Source organism: Taudactylus pleione, unplaced genomic scaffold (genome assembly GCF_031769625.1).
Source record: "Taudactylus pleione unplaced genomic scaffold, aTauple2 ptg000070l, whole genome shotgun sequence".
Taxonomy (NCBI): domain Eukaryota; kingdom Metazoa; phylum Chordata; class Amphibia; order Anura; family Myobatrachidae; genus Taudactylus; species Taudactylus pleione.
Genome location: NW_028284472.1, coordinates 7543374 through 7569747, shown reverse-complemented (window position 1 = coordinate 7569747; position 26374 = coordinate 7543374). Strand labels below are relative to the sequence as shown.

General features: G+C 46.5%; 1 protein-coding gene across 1 annotated transcript in view; it reads left to right on the top strand.

The window, feature by feature from the left end:
* The window catches only part of PKHD1 (PKHD1 ciliary IPT domain containing fibrocystin/polyductin), a 663908-nt gene that overhangs the window by 428064 nt on the left and 209470 nt on the right, over window positions 1-26374 (top strand). Inside the window, 3 exon segments of the mRNA XM_088467197.1 lie at window positions 6176-6319; window positions 7723-7788; window positions 9500-9628. Of these exon segments, the coding sequence (XP_088323323.1) occupies window positions 6176-6319; window positions 7723-7788; window positions 9500-9628 (339 nt within the window).

Genomic DNA, 26374 nt, shown 5'->3' with positions numbered 1-26374 from the left:
CTGACAAGTGTAGCACTGTGAAGTAGGGGTGTCTGGACCTACTGTTAGTAGCAGAAATATTGGGGGTATCACATGCACTATAGTCTGGTGTCAGCGCGGGGTTGGGGATGAATGGCAAATGTCGAGGGATGATGGGGGGATGTTGGGTGTGGGGAGTCGGTGTGGTTGAAGAACATTATGGTGGGTGACTGAAGTGTAACTGGTGAGGTAGGTGTGGAATAATGAAAGGCAGAGGCTCATGCTCAGGACCACCCTCTTTCTTTGAGTAGACACAGAGCTTCTCAAGGTTGGTGGATTAGGTGTTATACAGTCTGTCCAGGAATACAGTCTTATCCGGTGCAGTTTGGAACTGACCCCTGCTTTTGGTATGGGTAGTGTTGTGAATTGGTGGGTAGTACCCTTTCAGGAGGCTCCTAACTGTACGGTTCTTGACCTGTACGTGTCCCCTGCTGGACCTTTGATCTACAGACTTTGTGACAGAGTGTGAGTGGGCTGTAGCAGTGCTGGGGCACCCCCCTAAGGCGGCATCCCGCACTATGTGGGGTGCTGCTTACCTACCGGTAGCAGCGTGCTGGGGGTACTGGTTGCATGGTCTTTAGTATTGCAGCCCACTGTTGCAGCTTCCGTCCACCTTCTCATGTGCCGGCTCTGGCGACCGCACGAGCCTATGCGTTCTTGGCTGGTGGTGGTGGCGCCGGGATTCGGCTGCTGCCGCGTGTGGGTGATATGCAGCGGTGTCCCGGTGGTGCGGTGCCCAGGTGATCGTGGTGGCACCAGGAGCCCGTTGAGTCTGTACCTGCCGGTTACTAGATGCTGCCACTGGTATATAAGTTTGTGGTTTTCCCGATGTAATGGGTGAGTGTGCGCTCTAGTTGCTGGGAGCTTCTTAGAACAATAGTATGAGTCCAGGTAAGTCGTTCAAGGCATGTCAACATTTTATTGGTGCCGACATATTCAATTGGTGCAATCCTGCAACTTCCAAGTACTTGGCTAAGAAAATCTCCATCTGTATACCTGTATTGTACATGCAGTGCTGAGTTATGTGTTGCTTCTTTAAATAAAACTTTATTAAATATAATAGTATTCCCATATTACATAGCACAGTAGGACAGAGATTGCGGTTGTCTCTATATTTCTGAAGGAGGTCTGAGAGCCTCAACGAGCCATCTCTCTTAGTTTTGGAGGTCAGTCCAGACCTGCGTTGATAGGCAATGTGACTGCCCCAGATTCCTTATTAATTAGATGGCAGGTTAGCCTGAATATTTAATAATGACATTCTCACCGGGCATTTCAGCATATGCTACTTACCGAGGCTGGTATTTTCTCTGACAGCCAAATGTAATTATCTGAGAGATTGAACTCTTCATTATTTCCGCTAATTTATTGAACTCTTAAAATTAATGAACCTTTAGTCTTTTTAAATGTGCTTGATTGCCATGGGAACACTGAGGAAAGAATTACACATTTCTCAAAAAAAAAAAAAGATTGATGACTTGGAATAATTATGCGAAATATTTGGTCAGAGAAAGTTACACCAACAGTCCGGTGGTTGGAAAGGTGACCAGCGCCAAATATTGACGTCCCATTGCGGAACCTTTGATCACACTCATTCGTGGTCATATTTTTTTTTTTAAACAGGGTCATTTTGATTTTAAAGGGAAACCAAACCAATAAAATAATTTTGAGATGTTGTAGAGCTCTTGCCTATATGTGACTTTTAGAATAGTTGTGTTTATTAAAAAAAATTCTTAGAAGTTGTTAACGGTACATTGAGATATTTACGCCTGCGACCTGGAGAACATTGGTGATCATAGAGATGAGTAATTTTTTTAATTTAAAGTTTTCAGGAATATTAGGGGTCTATTGGCCTGATTCAGCAAGGATCCCAGTTGCTAATCCGCATTCCGTTTGGGCGATAGTTGCGTACTGCACATGCGCAAACTGGCCACTGCGATCGGGATCACAGCGGCTACGCAGACCCATCGCAGAGTGATTAACAGGACGCGCCGTTTGTGGGTGGTGACGGGGGGTGGTAGGCCAAACACATGCGTTCCAGTGCGTTTCAACGGCGTTACATGGGCGTGCATAAATTATCCACTGCGTTACCATACGCAGCCTGAGGCCTCATAGCGTGAGCTGAAGTTAGCAATTCCTGAGTGAGGTATCACCTGCCCTAACTGTGCGTATGGTTCTGATGTTACTCGATGTTACCGATTATTTCGCTATGTTGCTACAGTAGACTGTTAGAAAGGGGAAGTGGGCGTTCTTATGTTAGGCTGTGATCGTAATGCGAATGCAATTATTTGCATATCACTGCTGATAAAGTACCAACCAATCAGCTCCTAACTGTCATTTTTCAAACACAGCCTGTAAAGTGACAGGAGCTGATTGGTTTATACTTTAGCTCTCTCCAAGGCTTTGTACATAGGGCCTGATTCAGAGCCGGACGCTCTGACCAGAGCGCTCCCTCTGAATCAGGGCCCTCCTACCTCAACTTGGAGCGGCCTCTTGGACGCTCGCATAGCTGTGGGTTACCATCGCGACCATCGGGCTTGCGACGAGACCCTACGGTAGGGTCTCGCTGCCGCAAGCCCTGGAGTGATTTTGGCTCTATCAGAGCCAAAATCACTCCCACTGACATCACTAGTGATGTCAGTGGGGCCGGACCCAGACGGTAGGCGTTCCCATGGGTCAGTCACCATCGACAGCACGCCCCCTTTGGTGCGAGACCCCGAGCGACGGCTCCCTCCATCGTGCGCATGCGCATTAGGGTACCATCGACCCGCTTGCGAGCGTCCTGCACTCGCAAGCGGGTCTGAATTAGGCCCATAGACCCCTTAGTGTTCTGTGGAAACTAAACTAAACACATTGGAGCATTATAATTTTCAGAGGATATTCTAAATAGTAAGCATCCCCAATATGTAAGAATGGGAGACTCAGACAGATATCTGCAGCAATCTCTCAGTTTTCCTTTGCAAAAGCAGCCCCCCTAGGCTTCATTCCGCACGTAATTTCGGATGGATCCCTCCCAGGTGTTGTATGTTTGCACATTAGCCGACAGACATCGGCACAAGCGCAGCGGGCGGGGGAGATGAGGCAAAGCGTGAAAGGGCCTAATGCAGCTGCTCGGCTGGTCATACTGGGACCCAAGTCTATAAAGAGTCAGGTTTCCCATACTGGGAGAGTGGTGTAATAGCTGAGGACCCGGAAAGTAGGTGGATCGATTCCTGGCTCTATGGGCCAGTAACTGACTGGCCGACATGAAGGCCAAAATTGAGACTCAATACTGACATTTATGGTATCCATGAATACTTACACTCTTGGAAAGTTCTTCAGATAAGAGCTGTCACTTGCGATGACATTACTTCAGGATTTATGACCCGGGAGTCCTATTACACATGTGCAGCCGCTGCCCATCGCATGAGCAAACCTCAGGGGGAAGGAGAGGGATCTGGAGGATTTCTGCAGAAAGGAGCCCATCTATAGATGGCATTGTCTGTCGGGTACAAGCTCTGGAAAGTTTTGCTTTTCACAAACTGATGTATGTAGGCACTTTACAGCCTCATAGAATTCTATGGGGTGCTGGTGGTCTCAAAGTATATCTCCAATATCGGCTGTGGACCATTTTAATATACATTTTTATACATTTCCCTCCAAGTGAGAAGTCATCCCCACAGAGGCCAGCTTTGGTTGAGTACCCAGTGAGAGAGTCAGAGCTGTGTGGAAGAAATTAAACTCAACATAAGAGATTTGTATTACCAGAGCATATATTGTAGCTGCACTGAGAGTTGTACATGGAGCCTGTATGAGAGACAGGCTGGATGGAGCCAAGAGAGACAGCCTTAATGGAGCCAGGAGAGACAGCCTAATATTGAATCTGCATAACGGGAGCTGGTAGTGGTTGAAGTGTGGTTAGCTATGGAACTACTTGGAAAACTTAATATACAATAAGGCATGTACAGTATTGAAATGCAACCAGTGTTTGCTGAAAGAAGTAGCTTAAAGCTGCATATCCACTACACGAGTGTAGAATGACTGTACGATTACAACATCGTAATCGTTCATCATACTGTGCAGTGGTTATTGTGCCCACACTAAACAATATCTTGTTCAGTGCAGGCACCCTCCCGAACATGCACAATCTGACGATATTGTCAGGTTGGCCTGAATGTTCAGGCGATGACAGATGCCGACAACGACCAACGGGAGTGCGCATCGCTGGTCGTTGCCGGCATAATTACTGTACGATTTATGAATGATTTAACGATAACAATGTCGTTATCGTTCATTTTAATCTTGTAGTGGATATGCACCTTAATGGTGCATACACACGGTCAGACTTCTGGTTGAGAAGATAACGATAACAATCGTTGTCTGATCATCCTGCATGTGCTGGATGTTTGATATCAAACATCCAGCACATGCACCAACCCCCCATCGACTATAACGACCTGCGATTAATGATCGCGGGTCCCTATAGTAACCAGGCAGACCTGTTCGATATCGACCAGGTTGGCCTGCATGCTCGGGCGATGGGCGATATCGACCATCCGTGCCCGTGCATCGACCATCGTTTGGTCGTTTGAAGGGGCCAAAAACTGGTCGATTTGAACGATAACGATCGATATCGTTATCGTTCCAATCGACCAGGGAAATCTGACCGTGTGTATGCATCATAAGTTCCTGGAGAATGTGCAGGAGGTGTGCTGATATATTTGCTGTTGAAACTGCAGTTGTGTTACTGCTATAAGAACTGTGCAGGTGGAAACAGGAGTTGTATACATTCACTTTATTACCTGGTAACCATGTTTTGTGCTGGAACGGAGAAGGTATATAAAGAACTATAATCAATAGGTGTAGCTTATATGGTTATGACAGGCACATATTAATTATTTCCGCACTGCCCCAAACCTTTAAGGTCATATTTTCTGATATTATTCAAAACATATATGATCCACCCTTATATTCTCAAACAGATCCTCTCCAAACACTGTTTCGGTATATTATGTCGATATGGTCATTATGTCGATATTGAACATGTCATCATACACTATGAAATGTCAACTTGGCCAGAATTTCAACACTGCGTTTTAAAGGGAAGTCAAATCCTAAGCCTAACCCTAATGTCGACATTTTGAAAATGTTGACATTTAATATGTAGATATTCTGTCCATGTCAACATTTATGATTTTGACATTTTAACCATGTCGGCATCATCACTCAACATGCTGTGACTGTGATGTTACCTAAGGAGAGACGATCTTGACCCAGGACTCTAATCTGCTGTTGTCCCTATAGCTTTCATTGAGCGACTATGCAACCAAGGTGGGAGCCCGATGATGGACTAGGAAACAGGTTACCGGCGATGAGAGAAGGCGTCAATGACCAGTGGGACGATATTGCGGACGATGAACGATAAATATATTATCGTGTAGTGGATATGCGCCTGAGGTCTGAAGACTGAAAATTGACCCTGGCATTAAATGCACACTGGCCCATCCTGGCGATGGTGTTTGGCTCCTGGCGTGCTCTTGTCGGCAACTCGAAGAGCTCCCAACCTCCCCCAGTATGCGCGGTATGACGTCATGATGTCACATTCTGCCGTACATCCAACTCGTTGAGTAGAGCACCAGGTGGTGTATTTTATGACATCTCTTAGACAGAGCAGTGCGCACCCTCTTCGGCGCCACGCACATAGGTGTTGCTTTCACAATCTCCCTGAGACGCTCTTTCATAAGTAGGCAAGTATGCAATAGCCCCTTTGTAGCTCTCTAGGAGGAGAGAAGTTCCAAATGGGTTAAACATTATTTTCAAAGGCCCGGCCCCACCTTTCACCAGAGCTACTCAATGAACATTATGTAACACCATGAGCTGCGTCTGGCCTTGTCTGAACAGGGCTTCATTAGATATGAGAAACTCCTAAAATACAGTAATTTTATTTGACATTCGAAGTGTACTAAGATCTGCAAATTATTATATGTAGAGTCAGGTCTTTGATGCTGATCACTATTTCTAGAGACATCAGATTTTTAAAATGTATTAAAGAAAGCACTGGAAGAACAGCCTGAGCAAATTATCTGCAGATGGCCGGAATGATTCAAAAATGTACTCCAAGAGCAGTATTATTACAGGCCAGCGAGATTATAAGATACTTATTGCTATGATGTGTTTGAAGAATATGGTCAGAGCATCTTTTTGTTATCAATCTTATCGTACATTTCATGTCGTGATGTGGGCGGAGATAGAATTCCTCTTATCCAGACAGATCATCAAAATCTTGTTGGAAGCTTTGACCTGTCCACTGGTGTGACTGCGTTAGGTAGGAGACCACCCAACACTGAGACATGTGAAAACGGAATAAATTAAGCCTTGCCCCAAATATGCCCACAGTGCACCCTCAATCCATCCAAACTCTGGCCCGGATGTCTAGAAATCCCTAGTTTTAGGTTAAACTCCATCCCCACTAATTGAAACTCCAAAATTTGGACAGTTGAGAGGGATGTGTTAGTGAGGACAGGGCTGCATGTGACATGATGTGAGGAGAGGAATGGGGGCAGCAAGAAAACACAGACTGAGAGTTATATAGTGGAAGGTGTAGGGTCCCCATCAGCAGAGTATAGCAGGAGATGAGTAATAAGTTAGTAAGTATAGGGCTGCATGTGACATGTAGGTCATCCATAGGACCCAGATACTGTGGGGACGTGGCAGTACAAAGGGGGACCTTTGGTGACATTTTTCGTCTCTCAGTATCTGGCTCCCACCACTGCCGGGCCCGATAATTAGTATCTGCTTCCCCCCCTCTTGGCACCCCTGGTAACATGAAGTGAGTAATGGAATGGTGGCAGCAGGAAGTCACAGACTGAAATTTATATAGAAGAATGAGCAAGGTCCCCCAGCAGCACAGAGTGTATCAGGAGATGAGAGATGTGCTAGTGAGGAGAGGGCTGCATGTGACAGGGGCAGTGACATCAAGTGAGGAGGGGAATGGAGGCAGCAGGAAGCCAGAGACTGAGGGGCCTATTCATCATCAATAAATGGCCCGGTAACCATGCGGAAACACTAGTTTACGCATGTTTTAGTTACCGGGCCATTCATCATCAGAGGTCCGATAGGACCCCTGATATTCAGCAAACTCCAAAAACTGAATGTTTTCGGAGTTTGCTCATGAGAACAAGCGCCATCTTCACACGACGCTCCTTACTATGGGAAGGAGTTCCGGGCATGCGAAGAGGCATCCCTCCACCTGCCTTCTCACGGACTCCCCGGCGGCTGTGCGCAAATGCTTGACCCGAGGTCACACATGAGTAGCCGGGCCGACAGAGAGGAGGTAAGTGATTAATTGCTCCGGTGTAAACTATCCCCCGCTGAGACATGTGTAAACTATCCAACACTGAGACATGTGAAGTCGGAATAAAATAAGCCTCGCAGCGAGTTCAATACTTAATCATCACAGGCCATACTGCCTCCGATGCGGAATAGGCCCCTGAAAGCTATATAGTAGAAGGAGCAGGGTCCCCAGCAGCACAGCATATATCAGATGAGTGATGACTTTATTGGCCCCTTACAGGTAAATATTGGAAACGTGAGGCTTCTCTCATACTCATACTAATGTGTTGTCAGATACATCTCTGCATGATGCAAAACAAGCACAGCCTTCCTGTCACTGCAGTTATGTTTAGCAGCTATTGTATACAATATGATCAATGTTTCTTTTTACCACAGTTGCAGGTAAAGGCCAAGTGCGAGTGACACTGACAGCAGAACAGACGATGACACCGCCAACACCAGGTACCTTACTGTCACTTACCTTACAATAAAGAAATACAGTACAGGCTGAAAGACGTAACCAGCGGGTAGACGTACTCAATGTCGGTTTATCAAAGCTAACCAGGCTTGTTTAGCATTATTTCCTATTGCTGTTTTAAAAACCATCGTTCATAGCCGCTGGTTATTGGTGTCTTTGATGAACCAACGTTTATCAAAGACACCAATAAAAAATAAATCTACTCCTAGATCCTAATAGTGGAACCTAGAAATAACTCAGCTGTCTGCAAAATAAATTCTTCCGGAATATCACTGGCAACAGGCGCGGCGGAGGCGGAAGGACCTTGCACAAGGTTAGCTGTGGGGGGCCACTGGGAATGCGCATGGCATCTCTTCACTATTCGGGGAGAGCCCTGGGATGCTAGTCTCGCCCAGGAAGTGACAAAAGGGGGCGTGTCCTGAGACCACGCCCAATCACAATGAGACCACACCCCCTGTTTTGGACACCTAATGCACAAGTGAAGCCATCGGGTCGTACATATGCCAGTTTAGGCTACTGGGCTTCATCCCTCTCTTTACAAAAAAAAAAGTTAAAATGTAGCCTACAGGTTGCAATGGCTGACACCATCTATCTATAGGAGCTAGCAAGCTGGATAAATTGGGCATTTTAACACTCCCATAGAAGGCTATAGGGTCATCGTTTGCAACTTAAAATCAATTTCTGATATCTGCTATAGTACCTTCATAACAAATAGGTCCCATAATTAATGAATGCAACAGCGTATTAGGAGACAGAGGGGTCTATTAACTAAGCAGTGTTAGGAGACAGAGGGCCTGATTCAGACCCGCTCGCCAGCGCTGAGTGCTCGCAAGCGGGTCGATGGTGCCCTAGTGCGCATGCGCACCACGGAGGGAGCTCCGTCGTGCGCATGCGCATGCGCGAGACCCGGGGAGCGACGGGGAAGCCGTTGCTCCAGGTCTCGCACCAAAGGGGGCGTGCTGTCGATGTTGATTGACAGCACGCCCCCTTTGGTGGGCGTGCCAGGGACGTGGCTGCCAGACGGAGGCGTTCCCATGCCTACCGTCTGGGTCCGGCCCCACTGACATCACTAATGTCAGTGGGAGTGATTTTGGCTCTGATAGAGCCAAAATCACTCCAGGGCTTGCGGTCGCCAAGACCCTACCGCAGGGTCTTGTCGCAAGCCTGATGGTCGCGATGGTCTTGACCATCGCGACCATCATCATGGACGCTCGCATAAGCTGTGGGTGGTAACCCACAGCTATGCGAGCGTCCAAGAGGCCGCTCCAAGTTTAGGTAGGAGGGCCCTGATTCAGAGCGAGCGCTCTGGTCAGAACGTCCGGCTCTGAATCAGGCCCAGAGTGAATAGTGATAAGGTGTCGGCCAATCAGCTCTCAACTGCCATCTCACAGGCTGTGTTTGAAAAATGACAGTTGGGAGCTGATTGGCTGGCACCTTATCACTTTTCACTCTGTCTCCTAACACTGCTTAGTAAATAGACCCCTTAGTACTCAAGATAAGTAGGAGTCCTCTTGTTCTCTAGAATGAGTTGTGTTACTGGTTCTAAAATTGTTTAAATATGTTTATTTTTTTTAAATAGCCAGTAAAAGCCAATTAGTTCTAGAATCCTCTGTACAATAAACAGTGTACCATACAGCTGTTTCCTATTCATCCACTAATGTCTTAAATACCTTGTTTTTAATTCATGTTTTCCAGAGCCCATTCCTCAGCCTTATCCGATTTTCAAGTGGTCTTCTCCAGAGTCTTGGGCAGGAGTTGGCGAGGGCTGGGGAGGACATAGCTCAACGACACCTCGGGCAGGGGATGATGTTATTATCTTACCCAGTAAGTACATCTAAAACAAGAGTTCTACAAGAACCAAACCTTGATAAACATATCCCGGGGGCTTGCAGACTCTATATTATGACTACGATTACTCGCTGTGGTCCTGTAGCTTGTTGGTAATTCACAAGCCACCCAGTCTCTACTGTAATCCTCCTTTGAATATTAGCTCCTCTGCCTGCATTACGTTATCTCTCACAGATGTACAGTAATACAGTTTTTTCAGCTTTGGAAATGAACAATAAATGTGGGGGATATGAATCAATTCATTACCAAAGCATTTGGCAAATCGCAGGAATTCCCTCCAGGTCCTGAAGGAACAGTCTAAAAAAAAAAAAGTGTTTATCTGGTCAGTCTCCTCGTCTCTGAGCAGTGAGCCCGGCGGGATGCTGTCACTGCGAATGCGTGACCCGGCGCACGCCTCTGTGTTAGGGTGCCACAGTATTGCACGGATATGAAGCTCCTCAAGTGACCCCTGCTATTACCGCTGTTATAGCCATGTGACCACCGCTGTTATAGCCATGTGACCACCGCTGTTATAACCATGTGACCAATGCTGTTATAGCCATGTGACCACTGTTGTTATAGCCATGTGACCACCGCTGTTATAGCCATGTGACCACCGCTGTTATAGCCATGTGACCACCGCTGTTATAGCCATGTGACCAACGCTGTTATAGCCATGTGACCACTGTTGTTATAGCCATGTGATCACGCTGTTATAGCCATGTGACCACCGCTGTTATAGCCATGTGACCACCGCTGTTATAGCCATGTGACCAACGCTGTTATAGAGATATGACCACTGTTGTTATAGCCATGTGATCACCGCTGTTATAGCCATGTGACCACCGCTGTTATAGCCATGTGACCACCGCTGTTATAGCCATGTGACCACCGCTGTTATAGCCATGTGACCAACGCTGTTATAGAGATATGACCACTGTTGTTATAGCCATGTGATCACGCTGTTATAGCCATGTGACCACCGCTGTTATAGCCATGTGACCAACGCTGTTATAGCCATGTGACCACTGTTGTTATAGCCATGTGATCACGCTGTTATAGCCATGTGACCACCGCTGTTAACCCTGTTAAATAATGCTTACTGTGTATACCGTTGTTAACCCTGTGCATACTGCTTACTGTGCATTCCGCTGTACCACCACTGTTAACCCTATGTATACCGCTGTTCCTAAGAAAGCCTGAATTCTGGTTAAGGACACAGGTCACGTTTTCCACATTACCTAGCAGGTGCACAGGTGTATTCATTACTCACTGACACATTTTAAAAGATCCACGGCTGGAGCTAAGTATTTCACTTTTGATTCTGTGAGGAGACCTGGAAAACATGCACTGTTTGGGGTCCGGAGGATCGAGTTTGAGAACCTGTGGGTTATACTGATGCAGTCTAAAATAATAAATCGCCAATCCCAATCTTCCTGATATCTGATACTATGGGCAATGCTAGTCTGGCCCTGCCTGCTGCCTTGATTGCTACAGTAGGCTACTTACAGTATGTCGTACTTTTGCACAGGCTGTTGGGAGGTACTGTTTTTCTTAAAACAGAGTAAGGCCCTTTGCATTTGTACATGCTTATAATATGCAGGTTACATGTGTGATGCATATTTGCTGTTTTCTATCGATTTCAATAGCCCATTCATTTCAATGAGGTATCAAATGTTTGCATTTGAACATAGGTAAAGATAAACATTGGAATGCATGGCTTTGCAACCATTGATGTTTTATTCCCAGCGCTGTTGGTCTTCAATTCAATTGCCTGATTGCGATTGTTGCCACCATTGCTTGCTCCCATTCCAATGCTCTCTGATCAATGTTTATCAATGTTTTGCCATGTAATTCAGTGGCAGTACAATCCCAGGCATTTGTGCATGCGCATGAGTAAACATTGATGGTTAATCCATAGAATAGTTTACAAACAATGTTCACGTGCCATCGCAAGGCATACTGCGATGGCCGCAACTCCACAATTATTCCTTGGTCCCCTTTGGATAACAATCCCTAGCATGAAGCGGCTCAGGGCCGCATGGGAATTGGGCCACGTTGCCCATCTCATTAATAATAATAATAATAATTTGCTCCTGCGTTAGAATTGTGTGAATGCTATAAATATAAGAAGGCGCAAAATTTATAGTTTGCAGGGGGGCGTCGAGCACCCTAACACCGGCCCTGCCCAGGACCTACTGTGTAGCTGGGTACACACCTGTACAATCACATATTCGATGCGACGGTTCGATCGACAATGCTCCCATTCGGAAGTGACGATCACAGTGCCAATACGCGCGTACACACAATCCAGTGTGCGACCTTCGATCCCGCGCTGTCGAAATATCGCAAGTAAATGATTGAACCAGCGTACACATTTTCCCGATTTCAGGCTGCGCTCACAGTGTGTGTACCTAAAATTAACATAAGGGGCAGGAAGGGGGTGTGATTATGAGACCAAAACAAGCCCACGTGAACTACACACTCCAGCAAGCCAAGCCGTGCAGTATACTGTAGGTGGTGGGGTAAAGGTAAATAAATGGCGATTATGCACATGAAGAGGAGCGTCGGACACAGAATGCTTCCTAAACTGAGTGTAATTATGCACACCCTGAGAGGCAGCCCCAGGTTTGGTGTACAATCGTAAGAACAGTCGCAAGAACGGTGGAAGGTGCATACACACACAGCACTTTCGGTGCGACCAGGTCCTGTGGAATCTGATGAAAATTAAACTGCACAGAAGATGCGATCCTCCGATTCGACCAGTTTTCATTAGGGGTGTGCACCGGCCACTTTTCGTGTTTTGTGTTTTGGTTTTGGATCTGGATCTTTCTTCGTGTTTTGGATCTGGATTGGTTTTGCCAAAACCACCCTTCCGTGTTTTGGGTTCTGGGTTTTGTGTTTTGGATCTGTATTTTTTTGAAAAAAAGCATAAAAACAGCTAAAATCACAGAATTTGTAGGTTTTTCTGCTCCTATGCTATTATTAACCTCAATAACCTTAATTTCCACTCATTTCCAGTCTATTCTGAATACCTCACACCTCACAATAGTGTTTTTATGTCCAAAAGGTTGCACCGAGGTAGCTGGATGACTATGCTAAGCGACACGAGTGGGCGGCACAAACACGTGACCCATCTAGGCGTGACACTGCAGTGGCAGACAGGATGGCATTGAAAAACTAGGCCCCAAACTGTACATAATGCAAAGAAAAAAAAGAGGTGCAAGATGGAATTGTCCTTGGGCCCTCCCACCCACCCTTATGTTGTATAAACAGGACATGCACACTTTAACAAACCAATCATTTCAGCGCCAGGGTCTGCCACACAACTGTGGCTGAAATGATTGGTTCGTTTGGGCCCCCACAAAACAAGCTGGCAATTTATCTGTCCCTGCACAAACTGGCTCTACGGAGGCAAGATGTCATCCTCATCCTCCTCATCCACCGATTCCTCACCCTCTTCAGTGTGTACATCCTCATCCTCACAGAGTATTAATTCGTCCCTGCTGGAACCACAGGTCCCTCTGTACGTTCTGGAGGCTGGTCTCCCTGGAAGAGTTGATAATTCATTTTATGAACATCATCTTCTCCACATTTTGTGGAAGCAACCTCCTACGCCTTTCGCTGACAAGGTTCCCGGCTGCACTAAACACTCTTTCGGAGTACACACTGGAGGGGGGGCAACTCAGGTAAAATAGAGCCAGTTTGTACAGGGACCTCCAAATTGCTTCTTTTTCCTGCCAGTACAGGTACGGACTGTCTGACATGCCTACTTGGATGCTGTCACCGATGTAATCCTTTAACAGACAGACGCACACGCTTGTCGCTGCTGCTTTGAGGATTCAAGTGCGGCTACAGCCCACACAATTCACAAAGACAGAAAAAAAAAAAGAATATTTTTATTGTTTGTGGAGCACACTTTGAGGGTTACACCACCCTTTAACAGACAGACGCACGCTTGTCGCTGCTGCTTTGAGGATGCAAGTGCGGCTACAGCCCACACATTTCACAAAGACCGAAAAAAAAAGAACAATATTTTAATTGTTTGTGTAGCACACTTTGAGGGTGTCACCACCCTTTAACAGACAGACGCACGCTTGTCGCTGCTGCTTTAAGGATGCAGGTGCGGCTACAGCCCACACAATTCACAAAGACAGAAAAAAGAAGAATATTTTTATTGTTTGTGTAGCACACTTTGAGGGTGTCACCACCCTTTAACAGACAGACGCACGCTTGTCGCTGCTGCTTTGAGGATGCAAGTGCGGCTACATCGCACACAAGTCACAAACACATTAAAAAATAGTTTTTTATTTTTTGGAGCACTTTGAGAGTTACACCACCCTTTAACAGACAGACGCACGCTTGTCGCTGCTGCTTTAAGGATGCAGGTGCGGCTACAGCCAACACATTTCACAAAGACCGAAAAAAAAGAACAATATTTTAATTGTTTGTGTAGAACACTTTGAGGTGTCACCACCCTTTAACAGACAGACGCACGCTTGTCGCTGCTGCTTTAAGGATGCAGGTGCGGCTACAGCCCACACAATTCACATAGACAGAAAAAAGAAGAAGAATATTTTTATTGTTTGTGTAGCACACTTTGAGGGTGTCACCACCCTTTAACAGACAGACGCACGCTTGTCACTGCTGCTTTAAGGATGCAGGTGCGGCTACAGCCCACACAATTCACATAGACAGAAAAAAGAAGATGAATATTTTTATTGTTTGTGTAGCACACTTTGAGGGTGTCACCACCCTTTAACAGACAGACGCACGCTTGTCGCTGCTGCTTTGAGGATGCAAGTGCGGCTACATCGCACACAAGTCACAAACACATTAAAAAAATAGTTTTTTATTTTTTGGAGCACTTTGAGAGTTACACCACCCTTTAACAGACAGACGCACGCTTGTCGCTGCTGCTTTAAGGATGCAGGTGCGGCTACAGCCCACACATTTCACAAAGACCGAAAAAAAAAGAACAATATTTTAATTGTTTGTGTAGAACACTTTGAGGGTGTCACCACCCTTTAACAGACAGACGCACGCTTGTCACTGCTGCTTTAAGGATGCAGGTGCGGCTACAGCCCACACAATTCACAAAGACAGAAAAAAGAACAATATTTTAATTGTTTGTGTAGCACACTTTGAGGGTGTCACCACCCTTTAACAGACAGACGCACGCTTGTCGCTGCTGCTTTAAGGATGCAGGTGCGGCTACAGCCCACACAATTCACAAAGACAGAAAAAAGAAGAATATTTTTATTGTTTGTGTAGCACACTTTGAGGGTGTCACCACCCTTTAACAGACAGACGCACGCTTGTCGCTGCTGCTTTGAGGATGCAAGTGCGGCTACATCGCACACAAGTCACAAACACATTAAAAAAATAGTTTTTTATTTTTTGGAGCACTTTGAGAGTAACACCACCCTTTAACAGACAGACGCACGCTTGTCGCTGCTGCTTTAAGGATGCAGGTGCGGCTACAGCCCACTCAATTCACAAAGACAGAAAAAAAAAGAACAATATTTTAATTGTTTGTGTAGCACACTTTGAGGGTGTCACCACCCTTTAACAGACAGACGCACGCTTGTCGCTGCTGCTTTGAGGATGCAGGTGGAATCTAGACGGGATTTGGAACCGAGGACACACTACCTCCATCAATTGTCTAAATCCCACTGCACTAATGTCGGATACCGGACGCACGTCTAACACCAACATAGCAGTCAAGGCCTCAGTTATACGTTTTGCTTCAGGATGACTGCTGTCGTACTTCATCCTCATCGCTAGGGACTGTTGGAGGGTCAATTGTTTAGTAAAAGTAGTGATGTTCCTACTTCCTCTCTGGGATGATGAACAACTCCCAGCAGCAGCAACAGCACTAGGAGGAAGTGGTTCTTGATCTTTCCCTATTTTATTTTTATCGGAGAAAGTTTGGTCCTCCATTTATGTTATATTGATATATATACGTGCGGCTAAAGCGCACACAAACACAGAAAATATTTTTTTATTTTTGCTGGAGAGTAGTGCACTTTGTGGGTTACACCACCCTTTAAGAAATGAGCCAGCCGGCTCTTTACTTATGGGACACAGGCGCACGCTTGGCGCTGCTCCTTTGTTGATGCACGTGCAGCCACAGTGCACACAAGTCACAAACACAGAAAATATATATTTTTATGGTTTGGAGTGTACTTTGGGGGTTACAGAACCCTTTAACGGTCAAGCCAGCCGGCCCTTTACTTATGACACAGGCGCACGCTTGGCACTACTTTGTTGATGCACGTGCGGCTACTGCGCACACAATTCACAAACACAGAAAATATTTTTTTTTTTGGTTTGGACTGGAGTGTACTTTCGGGGGTTACAGCACCCTTTAACGGTCTAGCCAGCCGGCCCTTTACTTATGACACAGGCGCACGCTTGGCACTACTTTGTTGATGCACGTGCGGCTAGTGCGCACACAATTCACAAACACAGAAAATAATTTTTTTTTTGATTTGGACTGGACTGTACTTTCGGGGGTTACAGCACCCTTTAACGGTCAAGTCAGCCGGCCCTTTACTTATGACACAGGCGCACACTTGGCACTACTTTGTTGATGCACGTGCGGCTACTGCGCACACAATTCACAAACACAGAAAATAATTTTTCTTTTGGTTTGGACTGGAGTGTACTTTGGGGGTTACAGCACCCTTTAACGGTCAAGCCAGCCGGCCCTTTACTTATGACACAGGCGCACGCTTGGCACTACTTTGTTGATGCACGTGCGGCTACTGCGCACACAATTCACAAACACAGAAAATAATTTTTTTTTTGGTTTGGACTGGAGTGTACTTTCGGGGGTTACAGCACCCTTTAACGGTCTAGCCAGCTGGCCCTTTACTTATGACACAGGCGCACGCTTGACACTACTTTGTTGATGCACGTGCGGCTACTGCGCACACAATTCACAAACACAGAAAATAATTTTTTTTTTGGTTTGGACTGGAGTGTACTTTGGGGGTTACATCACCCTTTAACGGTCAAGCCAGCCGGCCCTTTACTTATGACACAGGCGCACGCTTGGCACTACTTTGTTGATGCACGTGCGGCTACTGCGCACACAATTCACAAACACAGAAAATAATTTTTTTTTGATTTGGACTGGACTGTACTTTCGGGGGTTACAGCACCCTTTAACGGTCAAGCCAGCTGGCCCTTTACTTATGACACAGGCGCACGCTTGGCACTACTTTGTTGATGCACGTGCGGCTACTGCGCACACAATTCACAAACACAGAAAATAATTTTTTTTTTGGTTTGGACTGGAGTGTACTTTGGGGGTTACAGCACCCTTTAACGGTCAAGCCAGCCGGCCCTTTACTTATGACACAGGCGCACGCTTGGCACTACTTTGTTGATGCACGTGCGGCTACTGCGCACACAATTCACAAACACAGAAAATAATTTTTTTTTTGGTTTGGACTGGAGTGTACTTTCGGGGGTTACAGCACCCTTAACGGTCAAGCCAGCCGGCCCTTTACTTATGACACAGGCGCACGATTGGCACTACTTTGTTGATGCACGTGCGGCTACTGCGCACACAATTCACAAACACAGAAAATAATTTTTTTTTTGGTTTGGACTGGAGTGTACTTTCGGGGGTTACAGCACCCTTAACGGTCAAGCCAGCCGGCCCTTTACTTATGACACAGGCGCACGCTTGGCACTACTTTGTTGATGCACGTGCGGCTACTGCGCACACAATTCACAAACACAGAAAATATATTATTTTTTTAGCACTTGGGGGGAGCACCCCTGATGGACAGAGCACCCCCTGGACAACACTACAGCACCCCTTTAGGACTGGGACACTGCACAGGACTTTGGAGTGGACACAGCCCCTATGGAGAACTGACTGCACAACACAGTCCAGCCAGCCCCTATGGACTTTGAAGTAGTGGACACAGCCCCTATTAACAACAGCAGCACAGCACAACACAGCCAGCCCCTAAGGACTTTGAAGTAGTGGACAACAGCAGCACTACACTACACTACACTACACAGCCCTAACTCCCACCCTCCCTCTTCACTGTCCACAGCCGAGTGAGAAAATGGCGCCGACGCGGGTACCTTATATAGGATCCAAAACCCGCGAGACTCGGAAGGCGGGATGATGACGTTTTGCCTCGATTTCAGATCCGAGTCAGGCGGGAAAAGTCGAGCCTGATTCGGATCGGACTCGGATCGGGGGGGCTCGGGGGGGTTCGGATTTCAGAAATCCGAACCCGCTCACCCCTAGTTTTCATCCAACAAAACAGGATGGAACGTGCGTACACACTCTTTCCATATCGAACGAACGGCTCGTAATCGAAAAAATGGACCGACGATTTGTATAGGTGTGTACCCAGCTTTAGTCATAGTTGTAACACCCCGAGGGAAATCCTTGCTGAGTCTAGATTTGTTGATCTATTCTTTGTTCTGCCAGTTATCATCAGCACAAAAGAATAAAGCAAAACTACAGACAATATATTGAAAAAAAGAAAAGGGAAGATGGATAGGGGAAGGTGGTCGGGAGATGAGGTTAAGAGTAGAAATCAAATTTGTGGCAGTTTTAAAGGACAAATTCCTATCTCAATTTGAAATCACAATTCTTGATTTTGCCAAATTTCACTCTCATGAGTCACCCAAATGAACACAGGGTCACATTAAGAGGCGGACGCTATTGCTATTGTCACAGCAGATGCTGCGCAAAAATGTGCAAATGTCCCACCCGTTGGAATATGTATTGAGACGCCCACCTGCGGCTTTGCAAATCCCAGCATCTGCGCACACAGACGCAGCTTCAGTCACAGATCATTTGATGTTAGCAGTTCTGAGTAACCCTGTGGTCATGCAGAATGGCCACAGGAACTGAGCCATGTGGTCACGGCCAGCTTGCGGTTTTAGCTGCTCCTTCCCGTTACCTCCTCCAAATGCTCCCTGACTGTCAATCACACTGAGAATAAATACTAGTCTCTGCGGGCAGCTACGGTAATGCACCTTGACAACTGTCAATCACACTGAGAATAAATACTAGTCACTGCGGGCAGCTACGGTAAAGCACCTTGACGCATGCTCAGCACGACTCAGACGGATGATAATCATTTAACTGGGAAAACATCAGTATAGCATACATCTTTGAATCAGTTGCTTCACTTATTTGTCACTGAAACCTATGGGGTAGATTTTAATGCCCGATCTAAAATTATTATTGCCCAATATCGGTATCGAAGAGAAATAGCAAGCATATATGCGAGAGCTTAGATAGTGGAGAGGACACATATTCTACAGTTGTATTTCCATTTTGAAGTCCATGAGATGGGCATATATTGGGGGCACATTTATCATGGGGTAACCACCCATATCATAAGAATTTCAGAGATCACTACTAAATCCCGAAAGATTGGACCAGCCTTTGTGGATTTGTCAGGAGGATCGAAGACATGATCTGTGATAAATGATGACTGTGATTATGCAATTCTCAGAGCCACACCTCCACCTGGACCATTCCCCTCCGAAATCTCCTGGAGGGGACAACAAAAACATTGGCAAGCAATGGACCTAAAGAAACAGAGACACTGGGGGCGAGTTGCACTATCCTAAAAAATGCGGCCAAACTTTAGAAGATGCTGTTTTTGGAGGTGTGACCGCATTCCCCATATGCATGACGCCCCAGAATGTTAAAGTTTGCAGAACTTGTTCCCGACAGACAACACTACAGATGGCATTGTCTGTTAGAAGCCTAAGGGCTTCTTACCTGGGGGGTCTTCCCGAGAGACATTCAATAGGACCCCTCACAGTGTTCCGCCGCTTGCGCATGGGCAGATGGACTCCCGGGAAGCACTTATCGGAAGAGCTGTCCTTTGTGGTTTTAATCACAAATCTTCATGCATACTACGTTAATAAACGCCGCTATCCATGCGTTCAGTGGCGGGAGGCGCGATGCTTGATGTGTCTGTAGGATACGGCTACATAAATCCAGACATGCATGTGCCGATAATATAGAATTCAATTTAAAAAAATTCCCTATTTGCACTTGGAATTGTGATTATGGTGATTTATTTTTATTCAAACTGATTGTTACTGGCGTAGCAATGCCCGCAATGTTTTCAGTTCACATCACGAGGGAAAAGTACATTGCTTGATAAACTGTGGGTAAATGAATTACTATTACACACACCGATTTATATCCTATGCAAACAGTGCATAGTTTTTATCCTGTTTACAGTTTCTTCAGCCTCTTTGCTTTAAAAACTGCACAGGAACCTCCTCAGGGGCGGCCAAATCGGCAGCAGCGACATCTGACGTTGTAAAAGATATGAAAGTCGTCGTAACAATACGCTGGAAATTACGGGGCTTATGCATGGTTGCCTACTCTCCCTGTTCGGCCGGGAGCCTCTCGAAAATCGGGTGCTACTCCAGGCCGCCTGCAAGAGAAGTCAACTCTACTGGATTGGCCAATGTGAAAGTGGGCGGTCCATGGAGGGGCGATGAAGCAATTCGCGCTGAATTGCGTCATGGTAGTTCCGCCCCCTACCTTACAATGCACTTACGTTGCTACACTGACCTGGCTGCCCCCTTCCGGAGGGGACAGCCAGAAAGTCGGTAAGTATGGGCTTACAGTATGTATCTAGCAGTGAAAAGCCTGGAGAAGTGGACCGGTGGTGAAGTCGCCCATAGCAACCAATCAGCCCTCTATTTTATAGACTGTACTTAATAAATGCTTCTTCAAAGCTGTTCGGTTGCTCTGGGCATCTTCTCCAGGAGTCCACTTCTAGGGGGTAAATTTACTAAAGTTTTTAGAAGTGAGTTTTAGAAGAGATGTTGCCCATAGCAACCAATCAGATTCTACTGAACATTTAACTAGCACCTTCTAGAAGATAATAGCTAGAATCTGATTGGTCGCTATGGCGCAAACATCTCTTCTAAAACTCACTTCTAAAAACTCTCACTTTAGTAAATTTACACCCTACAGTCTTTTTCACTGCTGGATGCATAAACTCAAGTTTCTTATAAAATACAGACATGGGGCCTGATTCAGAGCCGTTCGCTATTTGCGGTCGTTCGTTCAAAAACAAGGGATGGCTATTCAAATGATCCGTTCGCAAATTGCAGTCTGTTCACACCTCTAAGTCTGAACGAGCGAGCAAAACATACGCTCGTTTATTTGTTAAAAACGCCCCCTGGCCGCTCGCACCATACGTCATGTCCGCTATTTATTAGATTAATCGAGTACATCGACCAGCGTATGAACTGCTCGCTATTCTTGTGGTTGGTTTTTGCTACCACAATCTTGCGAGCAGTTCTGGCTACAAAATAACCCAGTGACGTGGTCAATGACGCTGCTGTATTAATTATGCACACCCATAAAACGCCCGTTTTTACCTTTAAGCACGCTTGCGTTCGGATCTCCACTCCCCATTTTCAAGCACCTTCCCCTGTTACCACCCACATACGCCACATTCTGTCACTCAAAATAGCAGGCATTCGCTATATTGCGAGCACATGAATTTCGTCCGCACTGACTGGTTCGCGCATGCGTATAACGATCCGTACGCATGCGCAGATGTGCGAACATCGCTCGGAACGAGCGTACTGCCGCTAGCGAGTGGCTCTGAATGAGGGCCATGGTTAGGTGCCATTTTATTTAAATACAGAACATTTGTGTATTGTAGTAATAATTAGATACTTCTTGAAACACTGTAACTAAGCAAGTGATGCTTAAAGTGTCTGTATCACAATAAATAAATAAACAAATATTTTAGACCCCACCATCAGGACCAAAAACTCTCCCTTATCACTGACATTCAACCGGAAATCTCCCTCCATGTTCCCCAGCTTTCCAGGGCAGCTGTCATCCAAACACCAGATAATGAAAAATATTATTACTGAAGCCTCCTAAAACCCCAAATTGAGGAGATGTATTTCCAGATTTTCAATATGACACATTTCTGACACGAGACATATCGGCTGGAATGAAAATATGTTCTAATTCTGAGCGAAAGGAATGTTGTTTTGAAGGGTATAGATATGATATCACTTAGCCCCAGGCCATTCTTCTTCTTCTTCTATTTTTTTTTTTTTTTAGTGTTGGAATTCGCCCTGTTATTCATTTCGCGTTTTTCTTTGAACTTTCTCTGTTTGAAGAGATGAATGCCAAAGTACTGTATCTTACATAATAGTTCTTCTGTTAGACCTGATTTCCATTGAATGGCATGCTATGATGTTTTATATAGAAATAGGGCTGATCAAAGGCATTTGATGTCAGTGTCGCAGTCATTAGTGAGTTTTCAAACTTGTACACTTAGCATTCAGCGCGTACCTGCGAATTATCATTTCAGAACCGGATCCTGTCGGACGACTTTTGAGGTGCCTGTTATTTTAGATTATTATTTTTTTTTTTTGCATCTGTACATTATTTTTCTGTCGTTGTAAACTAGAGTCGTGATTTTGTTCCTGGTCTTAAGCGTTTTGATTTTTCGCTACGTATTTGTTGTATTGATTTATTTTCGCTTGCAAACCAATTAGAGAGCGCAATGTTTACTCATGTTGTACATGACAGGGTGCTGGTGGTACAGAGAAGGGTGTCAGAAACCAAATATTAATAGGATGATAACAGGCAGGGATTTGTACAAAGTATAATTATTTTTGTCTGTTTGATAGAAATAATTCCGTCCTAATGTAGTGTTGTATCATCCAGTGGCGACTCCTACCGTGTTTCGTGAAGGGGCTGCCTGCAGTCCGGTCGGAGCGAGGTCCAGACTGTCGCACTGGCAGAGGCCGCCCATGTGTATTGCACATGGGCATTAGATCTGGCAGGCACAGCAAGTGGCGCGTACGCGTACACACCGGCTTCTTGGGATTGCATCGGCTGCAGCCCCGAGAAGTCAGGTGAGGCTGATGGATAGGCAGGGAGTGGCTATTGGACGTGCTGTCTGCTAATTGCGGTCTGGACTGACAGTCCCAGGGGGAGAAAACACCACCCCCTGGGCCTCCCTATCTGGCATTTGATTGAGATGTAGTTTGGAAGCCGACGGTCTAAATCCCGACCGCCGGCTTCCAGAAGTTCTAATCCCGGCATGGTACTAATGACAGGCGTCTAAATCTAGATGCCTGTCATTAACCAGACGCCGGAAGACCGGCGCCCGGCATCCCGATCGAAGTGATTCCGGGTGCGGATAGCCGCGGGGGGAGGGTTAGGTTTAGGGCTCCCGGGGGGGATTTAGGATTAGGCACCCCCCGGGAGGTTAGGATTAGGCTAGGGGAAGGGGGGGTTAGGGTTAGGCACCCCCGGGGGGAGGTTAGGGTTAGGCACTCCCCGAGGGACTTAGGTTTAGGCGGCGGGGAAGGGGGGGTTAGGTATAGGCACTTAGAGGGGGGATTAGGGTTAGGCACTAGGGGGGAGGTTAGGCACCCCTAAGGGAGGGTTAGGGTTAGGGGGGAGTTAGGTTAGCGATACTTACCTTAGGGCCGATCAGGATTTTCACCCTTGCTGGGCTGCCGCTGTCGGGATTTGAACCGCCGGACGTATACCTACTACACCCATTTAATTAGCAGGTAGCACTTCCAATGGGATGCCACTGCCAGGGAAGACACCCATTGCCATCTCAACGTATAGGCACACTGGGCAGCTGCCCAGGGCACCACAATTCTAGGGGGCCTTTGAAAGGGGCATCTACATAGAGTGTGCGGCCGCTCGCTCCACAAATGGGGCAACCAGCTGATGGGCAGGCAGAGAAAGATGCTCCCTAAACCGCTCTGATTGTAAAGTACACACAGTCCGAGTGGCCAGACAGCATTCTCTACCCGCCTCCCAGTCTGCAACCACAGAGCCACATTTAGGGGGTGGAGGCAAAGTGGGCACAATCACCTGGGCCACCATACTTTAATCACAGCTGCAGTGAAGAGCAGTAGCTGCACTGCAAGCTGGAGAAAAGAAGAGGGATGTGGAATCCGTAATCGTTGCTTTACATAATGTTTTTATTTATAAACAATGATTTTGTTGAAAGTACCAATAAATCAAAAAGGTTAATTTTATTGACATTGTTTACATTTGTATTCCCAGTGCATTGCTTTGCCCAGGGCCGACAATGCTGTTAAAACAGCCCTGAAGACACCCAGTATACAGACACACCAGTTAACATCACTGGTAGTGGCAGATTTTACTGGCGAAGGCTGTAGCCCTGCAGCCCCTACGTAAAGTCCGCCACTGGTAATATAAAATTTTAAATAAACATGAGACAGAAATACTAACATTATTGTAATATACATCTGAGTAGGTGTAACTACTAGGCTGTAGTGGGGTGTTCTAACGTAGGAAAAGTTTGCAGAGAGCTGCCGATGAAATTGCGAGTTTTGTAGAGTTGCGCACTAGCGTAAATACCATACGCCAGTCTTCAGATGGATCTTTTGCAGCAAGGATGGAGCAAGTGTGCACTAATAATAATGACGGTTAAGGGGGGGGATAGAAGCACATCGTGTCCCCCGACATTGCAAGTTTTCCCTCACACCCCATAGACACGGAAGCAGTGGCGGGCTGGGCCGGGGGGCAGCGTGCCATATGCCCCCCGGGCCGCAGCGTCATGCGGGCCGGTGCAGTCTGTGTCACTGTGACACGGACTGCACCGCGTGTGTAGCGCTGACCGGACGGAGTTTGGTCAGCGCTACACTGACAAACACACAGCCGCCGGCTCCGGCAGCTGTGTGTTTGTTGTAAGCAGCAGCCAATGAGAGTCTGTCAGACTCTCATTAGCTGCTGCTGCGCCCACTGCGGGAGCCACTCCATCTTCCGGCTCCCGCAGTGGGCAATGGGAGAGACGTCATGATGTCATGTGACATCTCTCCCATAATGCAGAGCGGGCCGGCCCGGGAGGACAGACGGAGAAGCAGATGGCGGCGGGAGCGGGGATTCAGGTTTTTTTTTATTTTATTTTGTTTTTTATATTATGTGTGTCTACTGGGGGGGGGGGGTCTGGCACTACTGGGGGCACTACAAAGGGGGGACTACTACTACTGGGGGCATTACAAGGGGGGTGGGGGACTACAACTACTGGGGGCACTACAACGGGGGGACTACTACTACTGGGGGCACTACAAGGGGGAGGGAACTACTACTGGGGACTGCTACTACTGGGGGCACTATAAGGGGACTACTACTACTACTGGGGGCACTACAAGGGCACTACAAGGGGGGTGGGGGACTACTACTACTGGGGACTACTACTACTGGGGACACTACAAGGGGGGGGGGACTACTACTACTACTGGGGACACTACAAGGGGGGGACTACTACTGGGGGCACTACAGGGGGGGACTACTACTACTGGGGGGCACTACAAGGGAGGACTACTACTAATGGGGGCACTACAAAGGGGGGACTACTACTACTGGGGGCACTGCAAATGGGGGGACTACTACTACTGGGGGCACTACAAAGGGGGGGGACTACTACTACTGGGGGCACTACAAGGGGGAGACTACTACTGGGGGCACTACTGGAGGCCTGCATAAGGGTGTTCTCTCCTGTGGCACATGGGGGCACTGCATATGGGCACTAAGACAGGGGGCTGCCCTAATCTTTATTTTTACCTTACATTAATCCCATATGGACCCGCCTCCTCCCTGGAACACTGGAGGGGGGGGCGCCGTAGCACGCATATTCTTCGGACACACACGCTACTCTTCTGCCAGGGCCGCCTGCATGCATTTGCCCCCCAGGCTAAAAGTTGCCAGCCAGCCCCTGCATGGAAGGGAAATCTTGTGATATCGACATAGTTGGAAATTGACGACATGGTTGTGACTGGACGGCACATGACGCTGATTTTCTCTTTGTGCACTACATGTATGTATAATGTGTGCAATGCTACATACAGGAGAATATCTACATTTCAGTATGTGCACTCAACACAGGGACAGTTACCAGGTAACAATAAAAAGGTTGGCATTCAGAAGGTCGATACCAGAAGGTCAACACATTCTGAATGCCGGCCGTAAAAGGTTGACCTGGTTATTAGGTCACCATCACTCTGTAGACATGTATTTAGGTAGACAGAGTTAAATGGTCGACACAGTCAAAAGGTCGACATTTAACATGTCAGCACTAAAATGTCGACACATTGGTTTTTTTATGATTTTTAGGTTTAGGGTTAAGCTTAGGTTTAGGCTAAAATAAAAAAAAAGGGTTAGGCTAAAATAACAAAAAAATGTGTTGACATTTTAATCTCGACGTTATATGTCAACCATTTGACATTGTCAACCCATTAACCCTGCTGACCTAAATACATGTCTACAAAATGATGGTCGACCTAATACTCATTTGACACACATCAAAACATGCAGCAGATTTTATGTTTTGGGTAATCCTCCAATCAGGAAGTAGTCATTTGGTTGACAGTCAATACTGTTTGTCAACAGCATTATGTCAACGGGAGAATGCCGACATGGACGTAATGTAGTTTAAAGTATTTTAACAGCATTGGAATTATAACTTTATATAAGCATCATAACGTAATAATGCCGACATTGATAAAATGCTTTAAACAACATTACAACCATCAAACATAACAAAGTGGAAGCTGCTCAAATCAATGTGGCAATACTCTTCAGGTGCAGGAAAGGGGGGGGTCAAAGAAACATAAGGGGAGGGTGTCCCCTATATGTCCCCCAGCACACTAAATTGTACCTGCAACAATACTTTAAAACTATATGGTAATAGAACTTCAGAG